At 39.3% G+C, this 19,824-nt stretch overlaps 1 protein-coding gene across 1 annotated transcript; it reads left to right on the top strand.

Moving 5' to 3' along the window:
- Positions 1-10,919: 10,919 nt before the first annotated feature.
- On the top strand, positions 10,920-16,767 carry LOC134667188 (uncharacterized). The gene is made up of 5 exons (XM_063524507.1): positions 10,920-10,983; positions 11,496-11,678; positions 13,667-13,786; positions 14,536-14,682; positions 16,313-16,767. The coding sequence occupies exons 1-5, from the start codon at positions 10,945-10,947 to the stop codon at positions 16,703-16,705; spliced, it is 882 nt and encodes a 293-aa protein (XP_063380577.1). The 5' UTR covers positions 10,920-10,944; the 3' UTR covers positions 16,706-16,767.
- The last annotated feature ends 3,057 nt before the right edge of the window (positions 16,768-19,824 follow it).

Raw genomic sequence — 19,824 nt, 5'->3', positions numbered from 1 at the left:
TCCATAGCGCTGACCAGACGCCGACGCTCGAAAGACGCTAAATGTGGGGTGGCCCTAAGCTAGGGTGTGCTCCCGGTACCTAGAGTTGGACCAAAAAAAGTCTGCAGCGGATTTGATAGCCCACGCAGTGCAAGTGTCATTTATACGTCATAAATTCATAGAAGTTTGCGTTTAAAATAACACTTTCACTGTGTTGGCTATCAAATCCGCTGCAGACTATTCTTGGTCTGACCCTACTGGTTTTCTATACAGAATCAGTGCCGGAATTGGGTATTCCCTATTTCCCGAAATAATGGTGTTAAAAAAACCTCATATTGTTGATGAGAGCCTGGGTTCCGCTAGGCAACTAATAATCCCGAGAATTGACCGTATAGTACAACTACCTATTTAGCAGAAAAAAACTTTCTCGAAAAGATACAAAAAGGTGAGTTAAAATACGGTCCTAATCAAACATATACTGCCGTATTCGAACTTCCAGTTATTCACAAGAGACGACACGTACTAGATCCATTCTAAATACGTAATAGTTTAGATATCAACTAGTTCTCTTTTGCAGCGCAATTCGGGCAACCAATGTCACTTTTACGTTAGATAGAGTAAGATATCTATTAGATGTGAATTGGATCTCTAAGTCATATCCTGTGGAAATCGTTCAAGAGTATCTCCAGAATCGCGCAAATGTCAAATTTGACAGGTTAGATCTTAAACATATCGTTATCGTATCTTTGTGATGTCTAAATGATATCTAATAGATGTCTATTTCAAAATCCAAATCGGGCCCATAGGTACTACCTATACATATAAATTTGCATAGGATGTGAATTCATCACACTGTTAGGGTTCCGTACCCAAAGGGTAAAACGGGACCCTATTACTAAGACTTCGCTGTCCGTCCGTCTGTCACCAGGCTGTATCTCACGAACCGTGATAGCTAGACAGTTCAAATTTTCACAGATGATGTATTTCAGTTGCCGCTATAACAACAAATACTAAAAACAGAATAAAATAAAGATTTAAATGGGGCTTCCATACAATAAACGTGATTTTTGACCAAAGTTAAGCAACGTCGGGAGGGGTCAGTACTTGGATGGGTGACCGTTTTTTTTTTTGCTTTTTTTGTTTTTTTTTTTTGCTTTATGGTACGGACGGAACCCTTCGTGCGCGAGTCAGACTCGCACTTGCCCGGTGTTTTTTTTTCTGACGTTGTAATCACGCTCCTCGATTGTTGCTCGCTAAATTGGTTGTTCAATACTTACGCTATAGAATTTCCAATTTAGCAAGAACTCTAAATAGCATAACAATCCAGTATGGTGACTGTACGATACTTACCTATACCTACTGAATTTATGGCGCTACTTAGCCCCTTGCGCGTCAACTATGTTTCAAAAAACCGGGGGTCGTTTCTCAAAAAGTTGGCACCGCCAGGTTAAAATTTATATTTTTCAAAAATTTTGCATTTTCGCATTTTTTTTTATTGGGATCGTTAAAAGGCAACTTAAACTATTAGAAAATGTGGAAGGGAAGCAATTCCTTCAATTAGTTTAGAAGATATAGGCGTTTGAAATTCAGGTGAATGATATCAAGGACAGGTGAAAGATATTTTGTCTCCAGGTTATCGATAGTAGAAGCAGGTTATCGAGAAATAGGTACAAATTCCAATGAAAATATTGACAGGTTATCGAGAGACGTCATTAACCTATGTCCATTCCGTTAACCTGGTTTCTTGACATCCTTCACCTGTAATGAGTGTCATCCACCTGTCCACCACTTCATTTTCAATGCCTTCTAAAAATAATCGAAAAATGTGTCATTTTCTATAAAAAGGGACCTAATCGTCCATCACGATGATTAAAATTTTGGATTCTGACCCACCTCACCTTCAATTCGATTCCCAATTTAACAACAAGTTTCTGTGAATAAGTAAACATTCAATCTTGCTGTCTATTCACCCTGGCAGTACCTAGTGGAACTCAGGTTTAATGCAACATAGGCACACGCTGTTTTGGTCATCCAACACGTCTTCATGAGCACATGGAAGTGCAGTACCCAAGATAGAGCTGATGCTGAACCCTCGCAGCACCTAGTGGAACTCAGGTTTGGTGCAACATAGACACACGCTGTTTTGGTCATCCAACACGTCTTGATGAGCACTTGGAAAAGTGGTACCCAAGATAGAGCTGATGCTGAGCCCTCGCAGTACCTAGTGGAACTCAGGTTTGGTGCAACATAGACACACGCTGTTTTGGTCATTCGACACGTCTTGGTGAGGACTTGGGAGGGCAGTACCCAAGATAGAGCTGATGCTGAACCCTCGCAGCACCTAGTGGAACTCAGGTTTGGTGCAACCTAGACACACGCTGTTTTGGTCATCCAACACGTCTTGATGAGCACTTGGAAAAGTGGTACCCAAGATAGAGCTGATGCTGAACCCTCGCAGTACCTAGTGGAACTCAGGTTTGGTGCAACATAGACACACGCTGTTTTGGTCATTCGACACGTCTTGATGAGCACTTGGGAGAGCAGTACCCAAGATAGAGCTGATGATGAACCCTCGCAGTACCTACTGGAACTCAGGTTTGATGCAACATACACACATGCTGTTTTGGTCATTCGACACGTCTCGATGAGCACTTGGGAGAGCAGTACCCAAGATAGAGCTGATGCTGAACCCTCGCAGTATCTACTGGAACTTAGATTTGATGCAACATAGACACACGCTGTTTGACCAAAACATTCCTTTAAGATTTGAGGAGTTCCCTCGATTCCTCATGGATCTCATCATCAGAACTGGAGATTAAAAAAACAAAGTGGCTTAAAAACTTAACTTGCTTAGCAAACATAACGAAGAGGACAAATCGCCAAACGTGAACTATGCGTCGTTGAAGAGTTTCGTTCTGATCTTCATCAGCAGTTCCACTTCATCAAATGTCACTTTTGTGAATGTATATGCTTGATTTGTAAATAAAAACACAAAAATCACTATATGTGTGCCTTTAAGATTTGAGGAGTTCCCTCGATTCTTCATGGATCAGAACCATCAGACCCATCATCAGAACTGGGTTTTGACAAAAACGGGACCAATCTGTATGCATATACATACAATCAAAAAAAGAATTTTCAAAATCGGTCAGGTAAACAAACGTTAAGCATTAAGGTTTCAGAATATCATCATCATTCACTTGCCCTTGCCCCATTAATTTGGGGTCGACGCAGCATGTCTTTTTCTTTTCATCCATACCTCTCTCTCTCGCCCGTCATCTCATCACACAATAAACAAACTGAGCATGTTTTCAACTTTTTACAAAACATTTTAATATATGTCTAATACTAAAAACCCTCATAAGGTACCTTTTCCCGTGGGACGTCACAAATCTACTTACGATATTAGTGTAACAAAAAAATTTTTTTCATAAAAAAACCCAGGGAGGAAAATGGGGTCTACGTTTGTATGGAGAAACAGTTGTCCACTAACGTCTTAATAAATATAATCACTGTTTGAGTATATGTAACGTGGATTTTAAATAGTTATCGATCACCTGTCATATGGCAAGTGAATGACGCTTCATTCACCTGCCATTACATCATTCACCTGACTTTTTTGGACAGGTTAACGAGACTTAAGACAAAAGTACAAAAATTTCAATAATATGCAGCTTTAACAGACAGGATAGTTTTTATTCCTAAATTAACACACAAAAGCTATATAACCGCTATATAATTATATAGTTACGAGTATTAGTTGTGGTATCAGTGACATTAACCTGCCGCAAAACCTCATCCACCTGGCAGTTTTAGCCAGGTGGACGTTATGCAGGTGATGGGGAAAATGGCAGTTATATCGCGAATACACAAAATGTATTAGCTTGATGAACTCCATACTTAGGCATATAAAACTAAACTATTGTTTACGTTACATATCTTGATAGTAATGTGATAGGTTACACAATTAGCAAGATATCGACTCCAGGATAAAGAGTACTTACCCATTACAAACTCCAATTTCCGATACTTTGTCGTTTGTGTTTTATTTGCGAAGCACAATAACCACGTCTTCGTCCTACCAGGTGATAGCTGATAAGTGACGGCTTCGGCTCGTGCGGAGTGAGACGGGAAAGGTGCGGTGGGGGTTATACAATCGTCGTGAACGTGACGCGCCAGGTGACTGTTAAGAATTGCCTTGGACAAACTTTGAAGCCGAATAACTTAAAATATAAGTATAATATTCTTATGCGATAGTAATACTTTAAAAGTTAAGGATATATGTTAATAAAATACGGTAATAACGTTAAATTAAGTTAATAATTTGTGTGGTTTTCATAGCTCGAAACATCAGTACCTTGCGTTGGGACACGGCAGGTTAACGGATAAACGTAGTTACAATATTTTTTTTTGTAATCAATATTTATTAAATCTTTTTCAAAGTATTAGGCCTCTGTGTAAAAAGTCTCTCTAAGTATGTTTTAAATTTTTTTATATAAAAATTATACATAATGAAAAAAAAGTTCTAACAGAAACCGATTTACAGGTGGCGGTGCCAACTTTTTGAGAAACGACCCGGGCAAGTGCGAGTCGGACTCGCACACGAAGGGTTCCGTACCATAATGCAAAAAAAAACGAAATAAAAGCAAAAAAAACGGTCACCCATCCAAGTACTGACCACTCCCGACGTTGCTTAACTTTGGTCAAAAATCACGTTTGTTGTATGAGAGCCCCATTTAAATCTTTATTTTATTCTGTTTTTAGTATTTGTTGTTATAGCGGCAACAGAAATACATCATCTGTGAAAATTTCAACTGTCTAGCTATCACGGTTCGTGAGATACAGCCTGGTGACAGACGGACGGACGGACGGACGGACAGCGAAGTCTTAGTAATAGGGTCCCGTTTTACCCTTTGGGTACGGAACCCTAAAAAGGATGATTTGTGTCTTTATAATATGCTTATCTCTGTTTTCGTAATGGTGAAAAGGTTCTCTTAGTTTCAAGGCTAATTTACTAAACATTATGAGGTCGTCCCTTAGAATGATTAAATAATTAGCTCCAAATTATTGTCAAAGTTTTAGCAAACACAGCCTAGGCCTTTTAACAAACTAATTGGTACTTAAATACTTTATTAAGTACCTACGTGATCGAAACGCAAACATTTCAAGTCATTCAGTATAAATGTACCTACCTAATATACAGGGTGGAAAAATCGAGTGCCACATGGATGGCAACTACCTTAAATATTGTAAATCGCACATTTTGTGTAAAGGAGACTTTCCTTTATTTTTATTAACAATAAATTCTGCTTTTAAGGATTTATGAAAAATCGCTTGCCTCAGTCGGGTCGGGACTCGAGCCGGTCAAATGTGACAAAAAATCAAATTTAAAAGGTAATTGTTAGTTTTCATGGCCTTCCGTTATTCTGATTGTATTTGTTATCTAGAGAAAAATTAACCTTATCAGTAAACCTTTCAATCTGCATCATAAAATACGGCACGTTATTTTTTGTCACATTTGACCGGTTCGAGTCCCGACTGAGGCAAGCGATTTTTCATAAATGCTTAAATGCAGAATTTATTGTTTTTAAAAACAAAGTAAAGTCTCCTTTACACAAAATGTGCTATTTACAATATTTAAGGTAGTTGCCATCCATGTGGCACTCGATTTTTCCACACTGTATATTTGAGAATAACCACCTACTTTCACAGCGTAAAAATAAAAATGCATTGCGACTTATGATTCCCAAATGCTAGCTTGGCAAAAAGGTTGCATTGGTGCCAAGAATATTTTGATTTGCAAGTATATGCGTTACGGCATTGCGACAGATTGTAATACCCATAGTAGTCATAGATAGATAAGAAACAGTGTGATGCAAGTGTGTATATATATACCTGGCCTGTAATATGGGCAAAAAATTGAACTGTAGGCTGTACTCCTCATACTGACCAACATTTGTTCAGCGACTTTAAAAAAAACCTGTGGGTTTGATTTTTCATACACTTTAAAGTTTATTCTAAGACGCAATGTATTGCTAATTCTGTTATGTTTAAGGCGTGACAAGCAACGTCAATCACAATGATATGGCGTGGCGATGGCGTCCATTGAAGATAATATTTATTTTGTATGAAAAATAGGGAGTCTAAATACTTCATAATTTTTAAAAGTTGTAGAACTAAAGTGTCACCGTTTGAGAAGTACAATCTATGTTTTAATTATTTGCTCATGTTACAGGCCACACCCGGTATATATTTAGGAGAATTCATTGAGACGTGAGCATAACCTTAGATAATGATCTAATCCGCTCCCAGCGTCACTTGCTCGTATCACAGAATAAATAATAGTACTAGGTACAGAAGACTCACTCTCTAACAAAACGCGTCTGTTACGATCAGCACAGACAGATATGACCGCTAGGTGGCGACAGAGCCACGCGCGGCTTATGGCTTTCCCCAAAATTGGGGTGGAACGGATGGACTTTTAGCTACCTGTAGCAAAGCGACGAAATCGCGGAGTGAGTCACGCCTGATGATGATCTAATTCGCCCCCAGCGACACTTGCCCGTATTGACCCTACGTTATTATAGTAAGTAAATGTACGAGTAGACCTCAACTGTCACATACGAGTACAGGCTAATTTCGTAGAATTCAATATTGTGCATGTGATACCTACCCGAAACGTCAGCTTCCATAGACTGTTTGTAACAACGTTGTTTAAAAAGTCCAGTCTTTTGTCGCCACGTTACGAGCACAATACCAGGCTTCATAAAAAAGCCAGTCAAGTGCGAGTTGATCTCGCGATCGAAGGGTTCCGTACAATTACGCAAAAACCGGCAAAAAAATCACGTTGCTTTGGAGCCCGACGTAAATATTTATTTTATATTATTTTTACAGTCCGTTTTTTTTAGCATTAGAAAGAACTTCGCAGAAGTAAGCTTGTGGTTCCAAATCCGGCACTTTTAGCTGTAATAATTTGAAGTAAATTGTATGTATTGACCATGCTACATTAGATAATTCAATAATTATTAACAATTAAAGAGCCTGATAAAAACTGCACTCTTGCTTCTGTGAAGTTCTTTCTAATGCTAAAAAAAACGAACTATAGTATTTGTTTTTAAAGCGGCGATAGAAATACATCATCTGTGGTAATTTCAACTGCACGCCTGACAGACAGTAATGGACTGACAGACGGACAGCGAAGTCTTCGTTAATAGGGTTCCGTTTTTTTTTGGGTACGTAACCCTAAAAAGTGTTGAATCCCGTCCCTGTAGCGCCAGTAACGATGTAAACATTTTCAGGCACCGTTTCTTTTCACGAAATTTTCCGAGTCATGCACAAAGTAGGTACATTAGGGCGTGTATTTCTTTCGGGGGTTAACGAACCAGCCCAGATTCTATTAGAGATACCGTCAGTCCGTACTGGCGGGGTTGACGGTAAACTATTAGGGAATTTAAGAATTGCTAGAGTTTTATTATAGGAAAAGTGTAAACCATTTTATACATGGCTACCCTTTCTTATTAATAAGGTAAGGTGGGGTAAGACTAAGTGCCAGTTGCACCAACCACATTTGACAGACTGATCATCGTCAGCCGGCGCGCCCCGCGCCTTTACTATGAAACTTTCCATACATAAAAAATTAGCGAACTCTTTAACGTTCGTAACAGTTTGGTGCAACCGACCCTAACATAGTTTATTTTGCTTGGGGCAAGACTAACAGCTTGGGGCGGCTGCATTGTCATTGTGGCACTCTTTGGGGGAGGCCTATGTCCAGCAGTGGACGTCCTCTGGCTGATATGATGATGATGATGAAGAGTAACAGTATGAAGATTTCATACATTAGTAAAAGTCTTACAGTTTTGAATGATTCTGGTTACCTATATAGTTTCACTAGACTTAAGTACTTGTATAAATGGTAATCACGGTCCATATCGCGATCGACAGATACATATAATAATTACTTTATGTATGTAAGTCATGTGACCTTACCTTACCAGTATTTTGACTTTACCTGTACTTTTTACCAACAGTCATCTAATATGTGATCATTCAGCTCAATCTAATTAAGGATTTCAGCTGTCTAATTTAGCTTGCAAGCTTTGATTATATTATAGACTTACGGAACAGGCAACGACTTACAGACGTAGTGCATAATTATTTTCCATCGTATTTTCACGGATAAGTACGAACGTGGCTTTTTCAGTCAGTCTCGGTACAAAAACTACACAGGTTGACTGAAGTAAGCGAAGTAGCATGACAAATACGAACTTTTCCGTGAAAATACGATAGAAAACAATCATGCACTCCAGCTGTAGGTATACAGTGAAACTAAATAAAATTTAAAAATACATTGACTTTTCGACTTGGTACCCAGTGCCATCGACTGTACTGTCTAAACTGTCATCATCATCATCATCTCAGCCATAAGACGTCCACTGCTGAACATAGGCCTCCCCCTTCTAAACTGTGCCCATACTTAGATAGCCAATCTGGAACCCCCATTTTACGCACGGGGTTCAATTAAACCTTTTCGTTATCGTTTCTAAGATAACGCCATCGATTGTAAGCGGAAATAGCGGGCATATATTTCGAGGGAATAAGGTTGAAATTAACTCACCTACACGTTTACGGTATGGCGTTAGTGGTTCCTTACTGTTACAGGAAAGTAGAGCTAGACCAAGAAGAAGTGTTAGGTATTTTAAACGTCAGACTTCTATGAAATTATGACGCAAAAATAACACTTGCACTGCGTGGGCTATCAAAATCGCTGCAGAAATTTCTTGGTCTAACTCTAGTAAATCTTAAATTTTTACAATCTTCAAATGAAAAGCAAAAAAAAATTTTCAGTTCAGTGGGGTGTTTTGCTACCGTGTATAAAAAACTTGCTGTTGCCTTCTGGGGCAAAACATACCGGCCAAGTGCGACTCGAACTCGCCCACCGAGTGTTCCGTGCTTTTTAGTACTTATTTGTTGTTATAGCGGCAACAGAAATACATCATCTGTGAAAATTTCAACTATCTATGACGGTTCATGAGATACAGCTGGGTGATAGATTGACAGACAGACAGTGGAGTCTTAGTAATAGGGCCCCGTTTTTACCCTTTGGGTACGGAATCCTAAAAATATAGGTACAGTTATGACACCAAAACACATGCTAACACAACAAAATGAATAGGATTTATGAAAAAAAACCATACGATTAAAAAGAAAATAGAAGAAAGAACAAGACATTTTACAGGCAACATTCATAGACTCATTTTCCTAATTATCTTCAAAACTTCGATAGCATCTTAAGCCTAGTCCGTAGTGCCTACAGGGGCCCTCTAATTAACAGTCCGCCGGACGGTATCGGCCTGTCAGTTGTTCGGAACTGTCAAAAATTTGTTCTAACTGACAGGCCGATACCATCCGGCGGACTGCTAATCAGTGGGCCCCTTACAAATCGAATGATTCTGGGTTCGCATCCAGTTGAGGGTAGGGTAGTTTAGAAACAGGGGAAAAGGGAGTTAGCTGTTATATGGTTATATTTTATGTTCGCCTTACTCGTAATGAAAGGCAAATACTTGTTATATAGCCATGCTTTCCGAATTTTGGCAGGCGTATAAGATTCGTCCCAGTAGGGTAAGTAATGTAAAACTCTAGATAATAAGTACTTACAGGTTTTTTTTAGTAGGGACATTGACCGTAACTTAGTTGATCACAGATTGCATAAAAATGACCATCTAACTTCACATGAATAGAGGTTACATGATTGTCAAATAAAAATTGAAAATTAAGTATCAATTTTATTTATAAATAAGAAATAACATAGCAAGATTTCCTTGAAGTTATATCGATATTATCACAATTTGCAACATATTGGTTATAGCCAGTTAGGTACTCAATAAAAAAATTACATTTGTACAGTCAAGTATAAAAATATTGGTACACTCATCATACTCAAAAAATATGTGCCCTTATGTCAGCGAATTAAGAACTATGGGACATAATAATAATATATAGTCGTTTCAGTGAACGGTTTAATAGCGAAGAGTCTCGACCAACATCTTGAGAGACTCTCGCTAGGTGGTTGGATCAAGGGACAGATGCAGAAGGCGGTGATCTTGGACACGGCGCGGATAGTCCGCCGGTTCCTCTCTCTGCGGCCCTGACCACCGGCAGCTTGGGCCTTGCCCCGCTGCTGGCGGCACCCTAGGTTAGGTTTTTTATAATGTGTTTATATGTATTTTTTATTGTTTTGTGTTTTTATATTTTACTTTTATATACATATTATAAAAACCTAGCTTTTTTTTTTTTATTTTTTTTTTCGATGTGGGAATGCCGTTACGCATCGTCCCCCTGGTCCCGAGGTGGGCCCATTGTGGGGGGTATGTGGGACTCTCACCTCCCATCAGCTCTCTTCAATTGTGAAGAGAGGGGAGGAGCCTACCCACTAAACCCACACCGGCGTTTCCCGCAATATGCCGTTTGGGGAGGCGTCCTGGGATCGCGAACATTCTACCAGGACGCCCCCCCGATAAAAAAAAAAACCTAGCCTAAGAAAAATGATGAATAAAGGAGAATATAATAATAATTTAGCCTATATACGTCCCACTGCTGGGCACAGGCCTCCTCTCAATCACGAGAGGGGGTTATAGGACATATTTTTGAGTAAGTTACATGCACCCATATTTTTACACTTGACTGTACGATTAATGTCCAGTGCACGCCACATCTTGCCCTGTCACTCTTATTACGCCTTCATTAGAGTAAAAGAGAAAGATCCCCGCAATTTGCGAATTTCGGTTTTCGCGGTAGGTTTCTGATTCGTGCTTTGATATTTGAGAACAGAATTAAAAACATACAATATTTTTATCAGACATAAGAATAACAAAGATAATTAGGTCAGGGGGCAGTGGCCCCCAAATCGTCAGTCTACGCACGACGGTTTTATAGATAGGTCTGTATGTAAGTGCAAATTTGTGAAAAATGTGGTTAAAAATTGTGCTACTTGTTTTTGGTGTTACGGTAAGTAATATTTTTCAAAAAGGTTATAAAATAAATTAAAACATATTAGACAAATGGATTTATATCATTTATTTACAAACAAGATATATACAGTCGTATTACTAAACTAAATTAAAAACTAGCTTAGATCTAAAATAGGCCCTTGAGGCATTGTACCAAGGATGCTGGTAGCATTTCCTCGCTGTATCGCAATGCTGATTCGCGACGTAGCCGCCAGCTCTCCGGTCCCCAGTTACGTCAACCAGACGCTTCGCGTTTTCTGCGAACAACTTGTGCTGGAACAAATTTTCTAAGTACCTAATAGTGAATTTATGAGAGAAGCGAATAATGCAACTATCGCTTTTGGTTGGAAACCGTCGGACGGAAACCGTTGCTTTGAGCATGTGTAGATGACTCAAACAACGAAACGTCCAAAGTAAGGCCAAATTTATCGCTGGAGATAGAGAGGAAGGCGTGGCGTGTGGTACCTTCTGCCTTAAGACAACAACAATGTTAAAAAAAATCTTTTCCAGGCTTCTAGCTCGCTAGATGTCGGTGGGGTGCTCTCAGGCAACCGGATGGGGGGAGTTCCCCTGGGAGTCTCCTTGAGCGAGGGCGAGCTGGATGTGGAAGGGGTCTGCAGCAAGCAGGGTGTGGCTTGCCTGAACTGCTCGCTGGCTATCAAGTGTGTGATACTGCCAGTTGGATGGCTAAAGGTTTGTGTTCTTTTTACAAACTCACCTGCGATTTACCTTCGTCGTTCGTAATGATATTGCCAGGGAAATTAAGGAATACCAACGACCAGTGTTCACTTACTTCACCTGCACTGCACTTCCTACCTTTTGTAATGAAACACTTCACTTGACAACTTAATACTTATTTATTCCGAAACCAAATTTACTATATACGGGGCTGTGGAAAAATCTTAACAGCGCGAAGAAGCCGATAGAACAGCGACATCTACTGTGAAATTGGGCAACTATAAAAACTAATCATTACTACATTCAACAACCAGGGTTCAAAATGAAGAGCCAAATTGCGTAATGTAGTACTTACCAACATCAGACTGGTCTAGATCACTACAGCATATTACACATGTCTGTGTACTTGGAGATTGTATTAACATCATTCATTTGAATTATTCTTGTTAATTTAAAATGTATTTTCTCAAAAATGGACGGCAAAGTCGACTTACCGTTTAAAAAATTGGTCGCGAAGCGCGTAGTTTATGGTCAGTCAAAAATTAAAAAGTTAAAAACATTGCAGTCTCGATTTTGGGACTGCAATGTTGCATACAAATTCCATTATTTGTCGAGTTCCAAACTTTTTAAAAGTTGAAATGACCATATCAAATGAAGGCACAGGCCCATTAAACAGCCAAACAGATGATTAGTACCGCGACTATTTAGCTGTCTCAAATAGGTTGGGGTATTTTCGGCAGAAAAATACACTTGTTATTTTTATTAAAAAAATAAAAAAGCGGCAAGGGCTTTTTTCTGTGAAAATATATACGTTGGTTTTGTAAAATATTTCTATGATATTTATATTTCTTGCACCATTTTTGAGAAAAGCACTATATATGACTCGGCTGGAAGGCTACTTGCTGGCTTCGGATTCAATTAAACGGACTCCCAAGGTCGTCCGTTTAAAACGAATCCTCAGCCTGCAAGTAGCTACTTCCGAGCCTCGACAATAATGTACTATTGCTTGATTCAGGTCTTCATGAATAACTTTATATGTACCTATTATCAGTAGGCACACCTTATAAAACAAAGTCCCCCGCCACGTCTATCAGTTTGTGTTTATATGTGTGTTCGCAATAAACTCGAAAACTACTGAACGGATTTTCATGCGGATGCGGATCAATAGAGTGAATTTTGAGGAAGGTTTAGGGTGGTACCTATAATTTGTAAAGGTTTTGTGTAACCCGTGCCAAGCCGGGGCAGTTCGCTAGTGATTAAATAGAATATGTTAAAGTGGTAGATAAATACGACAACGCTTTCACTCACATGAATTTTTAGTAGCTATTGGCGACATCTTTCGGGCCCGCCGGGGGTTCGAGTGCACGAAGTGCAGCCGACGTGAGCGCTCGAGCCTGAGAAAGGACCCCCGACGGGCTCGAAATATGTCGCCAATAGCGAAACCGAGTAGCAGTGTATTCGAGTGAAACCGTTGTCGTCTAAATAGTTTAAAATATGTCTCACGAAAGTTAAATTTCGATTAGGTACCGTAAAATGGGGTGAGTATGGTCAAAACTGAAATTCAAACCTCTATAACATTTTATTTTTACATATGAAAACTGAATGGTGTATAAAATAAAAAGTGTTCCGGACGTTTGTAGTAGTAGTAGTAGTTTGTAGTTCTTATTTTATTTTGGGTAGTTCCATTTCATAACTTTGACGATAAAGAGGAAAACCCACCTCACCCCGTAGTGCCTCGTATTTGGGGTGTGAGGGGTTTTCATACAAAGGTGATTTTGGAAGATTGTTGGATCGATTTTTTTTATTATGCGTATTACTATACTATAGCTCCATTTTAAATTGGAATACATTATTTTTGTAGCAGTAGCCTTAAAATCCCTTCTCACCCCCCTCTCAAACCTCCTCTCCCCATTCATAACCCACCTCTCCCCGCGAAACCTACTCACCCCGTTTTACGGTATATGACAATTCGATTTAGAAGATACTACCTGCCTATATTACAGGTCCCGTTGGAATCATGCGGGGAAGGTATGACCTGCAACGCCCACCTCGGTGGTTGCTCCGAGCAGCACGTACCTGAGTGCGACTCTGACACCAGCGAATATCAACACTCGTGTGAACAGGTACCTTGTATTTGGCTATCCTTGTTATGAGTTAAATTCTCCATAATACTCGTACCCTCACTTTTGGGGTCATATGTAGTTAAAAGATGGTTATCGCTACTATACTCCTTAGAGAATATAACCAAACGGAGTGGTCATTAACAGGCGTTCCCCTCTGTCGAAAATAGGCGGCCAATGGTCAACGACATGTCTACCACATGTATGGCCTGACGGTTATCTGACATGGCTATGTTTACGTTAGGTACGTGTACATTTGATGTGCCCCTCCCCCGCAAAAAACGGCAGATTATTTTGTACCGAAAATTATAGACATGGCGTCTCCGTTGGTTATATCCTCTAAGCTATACTCTGTATCTTTAGATATTTGAATAAAAGTAAACAAACAATTTGTAAATTTTCGGGTAGTATGTGTAACATTTATTCGTTAACCAACAAAATACGAAACCGCCTGGATCTATCACTGAACGACCTGACTTTAACCTAATACATTATTTGACCATGTAATGTTTTCACGGCTTAAGGAGTAATTTGAGAGTAGATTTTGTTTACTTTTACTTAAAAAATACTTAAGGATACAGAGTACAGGCCGTGGAATCGGCACGAAGATTAAATAAGTACCCACCGTTTTCAAAAGTCGGTATCAATTACTTGAGACAATTTGATTTGCAAGTGACCACTTTGCCTAAGTAGTCATTTGAAGAAAACATAAAGTTTAATTAGCATAACTATACCTGGATTTATTTTTACAGATTGGCATGTTTCCCGATGCCCACGACTGCAGGAAGTTCCACATCTGCTCGCCTCCCGAAGACAGTCCTACTGGTAGACCAGCAGACCACCGCACCGCGCTGTGTCCCAGACACTATGGTTATAATCCGGCGACTGCTCAATGCTCGGTAAGGGACATTGACGCATATATATCTATGGACTGGCCTTACGGGCACTAAAAATGGTACTAGTTCAGCAGTGTTACGCACGAATTCCAGCCAATCATGCAGTCTAACGCAACTAGTTGCGACCAATCGCGCGCGTGATGCGAACTCATCAACCAATCGCGTTGTAGCGGTTTCACACCGCCTGTCATGCCTCATTATTATTGCCCGTAAAGCTAGTCCCTAGATATCTTTGTCAGTGGTAAGGGAAGCTGTAATTATCGATTCACTTCTGAAGACTGTCCTAACAATAGACCAGGCAGACCATCATGGTGGCAATACAAATATCATCTAGTAACCGTTCAGTGGTTGAAAGTATAACAGAAAAACTTTCATGCTCGCTTTCTGCAAACTGCGCTAGTGACACCCGAGGGCAGCCCGGGACGGGCTTCAGTCACAGAATAAATAATAGTACTAGGTAAAGAAGACTCACTCTCTAACAAAACGCGTCTGTCACGATCAGCACAGATATGGCCGCTAGGTGGCGACAGCGCCACGCGCGGCGGCAAACCCCAAAATTGGGGTCGAATGGATGTACTTTTAGCTACCTGTAGCAAAGCGACGAAATCGCGGAGTGAGCTACGCCTGCTTCAGTAATTTATGTTTAGTTTATGTTTTATTTTAATTATGAAATAAATTTGATATCTTAAGTGTAATTAACACGGATTGGGAGAACTCAGTTATATTATAAGTTATAAAGAAAAGGTCTACAACATCTGCTTACATCTTGAAGTATAACATTAGATTAATGATAACATTGATAGTTAACCGAGCTATATAGACAAGTAGTTGACCAAATAGGAGATACCTTTATATCCCCGAACAAATCGATAACCTATCGGAATAGCCGACATATTCCGCGGTCGCATTACCTGCATAGCGACACGCAGCCAATCCAGAGTCCCCTGAGATTCCGCGCATTAATCCGACATGCTTGCGATGCGATACAATACGTCTATTTTAGGTAACTGCTAATTTGGATTATCTAGTTAATTTGTATGTTGCTAAATTATCAAAGTCAACCGAAGGACATTTGCATAATTACGCATTGGAGCATTCCATGAAATTGCCTACCGTTTGTCCCGTAAAAACGCGAATTTCCCGAAGATTTGCAGGTATAAGAGTTTCCTTTTCTACGACAAATGGTCAAAATATGCACTGAAAAATAATCGTCTACTATGTACATGAAAGGTTAAAGTGTTCTCCGGTATAGGACTTTACTTATTGCCAATTTAAGAGATAAGGATGACTCACGCGAGACCGGGCTGGAGCTTCCGGCGCTTCGTTTTCTATGGAAAGCACCACGTGATCACCGATCAGCCGTCATAGAAAATGACATGTCGGACGCCTCGGCTCGGACCCGGCCCGGTCTAGCATGAGTCATCCTTTAACCTGGAATAGGTACTAAATATTTACTAATATTGAAATGGAAACCAGATAATTCATTAAATAATGTGGCAGGCTTTATATTTGTATCAGTTTCGATACAGACGCTTTAACAATTACTTCTTAGGCATCAAAAGGTCCAGTACCTATTCTAAACTAACCCTTGTAACGAATTACTACTCCTCTAATCATTTGCTATCCCTTTCAGATTCCACTGAAAGACGGCCAATGCGAAAAGAGACCTGTACCCAGCTGCACAAAAATCGGACAAACAGGCGTTCTTCCAGACAGCCCTAACCATTACTACGTCTGCCGCATGAAATACAACAGCCTCCAACCACAAATATTCCTCTGCCCCCACGGCTGGTACTTCGTCGACGGCTTCTGCAGACCAGAACCTGACGTCAAATGCACCACTGAAGCTACCACAGTAAAAGCGACCGAAGTGTCTAGATTAGAGAGTTTATTTTCCACTGAGAAGGCCAGCACATACAAGCCAGATACCTTCTTGGCTGACAAGTTTGATTTGGCTAATTATGAGGTTGCTGAGGATGAACAAAGAGTGACGGCAGATTCATGGGAGAATAATGTTTCTTGGTAGAGGTAACTTGGATTTAGTTGTTAAGATGAATTTCCCAGTACTAGACAACGCCTCAATAGTTGACACCTCCAATCTTAACTCATACACAATCGGATGGCAGAGTAACGCAGCGTATTATTTTTTTATCGTATGGCATATCTACTTTACATGTCACTGCAGTATAAAATTAAAAATTTAAATTTAAAGCTAGAATTCTTAAAATAATCCACGGCTTTCCCAGTCAAGGTCTTGAGCTCTTCAATGTTGCCACTGAATTTGGTGTTGGGGCATTCTAGCACCATGTGGCGGATTGTTTGTTCGGGTTTTCCACATCCGCATGCCGCCGATTCACACCATCCCCATTTATTCCTGTGGTATGCGGAGTTGCCCACGTCAGTTCTGAAGCGGTTCAGCAGACACCAGACACGTCGTTGGGTAGTAAAACGGGGGGGTCTTGTACTATAGTGTAGTAAATAAAGGTAGTGGACCCCGCAGTAATTCCTCAGCCAGAAAAAACTTTACAGTATGATAAAGTATCGATAAATAAAAAGTATTGTATAAATTTCCAAAGAATAATAATAATAGAATTTAAGTAAATACCTGAAGTCTTAAATCGTTAATATTTTTTTACGGAAAAATGCTCTGTTTATACTTTCTTCTCCAGACATATTCATGTAACGTATTGCAACAATATATGAAATATCAAAAAAAAATATCCCCGCAGAAATACCAATATTAACAAATTATATTTTTTTGGCGTGGCTTGGACCGGAAAATTGCTCAGTCTAATTTTTTCACTGGAATGCTATTTTATTGCCGATTTATACCTACAAATTGAAAATCTAAAAAAATTACCATGTTAGTTACACTACTTTTTTTTCAGAAATTGCCTTTTTACTCGCTGTGGAAAATTTCTCTATCCATTTTATTTATTGAATTAAGTTCACAGTTGTCTTTCCATTCAACTATAAAAACATCCAAAAAAATAACGAGCTTATTAAAAACTAAACATATCGGGAGCAGTGTATAGGGAGCGGGGGTGGGGGTGGGGGGGTGGTGTACAAGGGATGATAGTTCTTTTGGATATTTTGGATTTAAGTATATACGTGACTACTTAGTATATATTTAAAAAGAAATCAGGCTGAGAAATTTTCCACTCTCAGTTTTTAATAGTTCTAAAATACATAAACTTGGGTATGCATTTTTTTTTTGGATTTTCTTACACACTACGCCAAATTATATTCTAAGATCATATAAGAAGGAAAAAATGGCAGAGCAATTTTCCGATGAAAATCAGCGTCAAAAAAGGAATTATCATAAAAAAAATATTCTCATGTTTGACAAAAGTTTTAGATTTTTTTCTAGTATCACATACTGATACAAATAACTTATTTGGTAAAATAATTTTGGACGGAGGAATTACTCGGTTCAATATATAAACAGATTTGTATTTTTACGTATAAATACCTAAGTTAGGAGTGGTTTTTTTTGGATATTTATATGTTAGTTTCGGCTCAAACTATACAATAACCTAGCAAAATTTCATCGACTGAGAAATTAATGCATGGGTTTCCATACAACAACTTGCTTCATTTACTACACTAGTAGGCGAACAACACGCGAACGCGAAGCGAAGCGATGCGGCACGGGGTGAATCAATCCTTTGATACCTATAGAAGCGTCCTACGTTGGCGATCTCATTACGAACGCGAACGCCTTGGGCCCGCCGCGCCGCGTCGCGTTCGCGAGTTGTTCGCTTCGTAAGAAACAGCGTAACGAATTCAACGTTTTTATCAGGACAGCATCAGCAATACAACAACTAAATTTAAGAATAAATATTGACATCGCTCATTTCCTGGAGCTCCACAAGTGTGTATATGGGGAATGGTTGCTTAATTCCAAGAATCATATGAAAACTTAGTTTAAGAGTTTATTGTGATTTAGGAATATCCAAAGATGAATGAATCGAAATAAATTACCAATTGATACAACGTTATCAAAACTTATACATACTTAAATTATAACGAATTCAATTATCTAGTCCTGTAACATCTTGTTTTTTTTATTCAACAAATGTCAATACAAAATTTTCAATAATAACTTTAAGAATTGAGTCTAGTTACAAAGCCAAAGAGTTGTCCCTGGCGCAAAGGTAGCCGTCACACTAGCCGCGTTGCCACGTTGGCGAACCCCCTCTCCCTAATTCGATGTCCCACTTCCCTAATAAGCAATAGCCTCCGGCCCCCAACACCCAGTAGTGTCAAACGCAAGGGGTACAAAATAATAAGACTCCCTCTTTACAAAGGATTCGAAGCCGCAACTTATTGCAAAAGCAAGTAGCAATTTTCGTTTAATTTATTCACGTTTAAAACAATGAGAAACAAAGGTGATGGTAAGTAAGATGGCTAAAACAATAAAACCATTATTCGCTATTGACGCCATTGTAATCGTGTGTATCTTTCAGACTTCGAGAAAAAACTGTCTCGAAAGTGAAGGAGAGAAACGATAGGGTCAATCAATATTTTTGCCGCTTTCGATTCCCTAAGTGTAGAAACACCAACTGTAGAGTCAGTCCATGAAAAGTCTGCAGCGGATTTGATAGCCCACGCAGTGCACGTGTTATTTTAAACGTCAAACTTCTATGAAATTATGACGTATAAGTGACACTTGCACTGCGTGGGCTATCAAGTCCGCTGCAGACTTTTCTTAATCTAATCTCTATTGCCTTTTACAGATTTAGAGGAAAGGGGAAAAACTAGACTAAAGGGGAAAAATTAAACTTGTAGCAAAAATCAGCTTTTGGTTTGTCTCAGTAGTCATGTCGTTTGCGTCTTGTGAGTCCGTCCACTAGAGTTTTTCTCGAACAACGAACAACATTGATAATTTCTTCGACAAAGCAACGATTGCTTTTAGTTTCAGCAATCAAAATCAATTGGTTTTTTCACATCACCTATTCGGAAAAGGGCTTTTTCTTCCCCGCTATAGGAGGGATCAAAGTGGAACTTTTCCTCCCTGCTAGGGGGGATCAAAGTGGCACTTTTCTGTTCTAGTAGGACACTTTTTTTAACTTAAATTAATTCAAACTAATTGAGGAGTTCTGTGGAAACTGAATAAATATGATTGTGTCAACACTAAGATTT

This window comes from Cydia fagiglandana, chromosome 9 (genome assembly GCF_963556715.1).
Source record: "Cydia fagiglandana chromosome 9, ilCydFagi1.1, whole genome shotgun sequence".
NCBI lineage: Eukaryota > Metazoa > Arthropoda > Insecta > Lepidoptera > Tortricidae > Cydia > Cydia fagiglandana.
Note: the sequence above shows the minus strand (reverse complement) of the source record. Positions and strands in the feature narration are given on the sequence as shown.

Excerpts from the sequence above, each read along its gene's own strand:
- LOC134667188 (XM_063524507.1), top strand. The coding sequence starts at position 10,945 with ATGTGGTTAAAAATTGTGCTACTTGTTTTTGGTGTTACG. Across the intron at positions 10,984-11,495 it reads TACTTGTTTTTGGTGTTACG|GCTTCTAGCTCGCTAGATGT; the intron begins GTAAGTAATATT and ends AATCTTTTCCAG. Across the intron at positions 13,787-14,535 it reads ATCAACACTCGTGTGAACAG|ATTGGCATGTTTCCCGATGC; the intron begins GTACCTTGTATT and ends TTATTTTTACAG.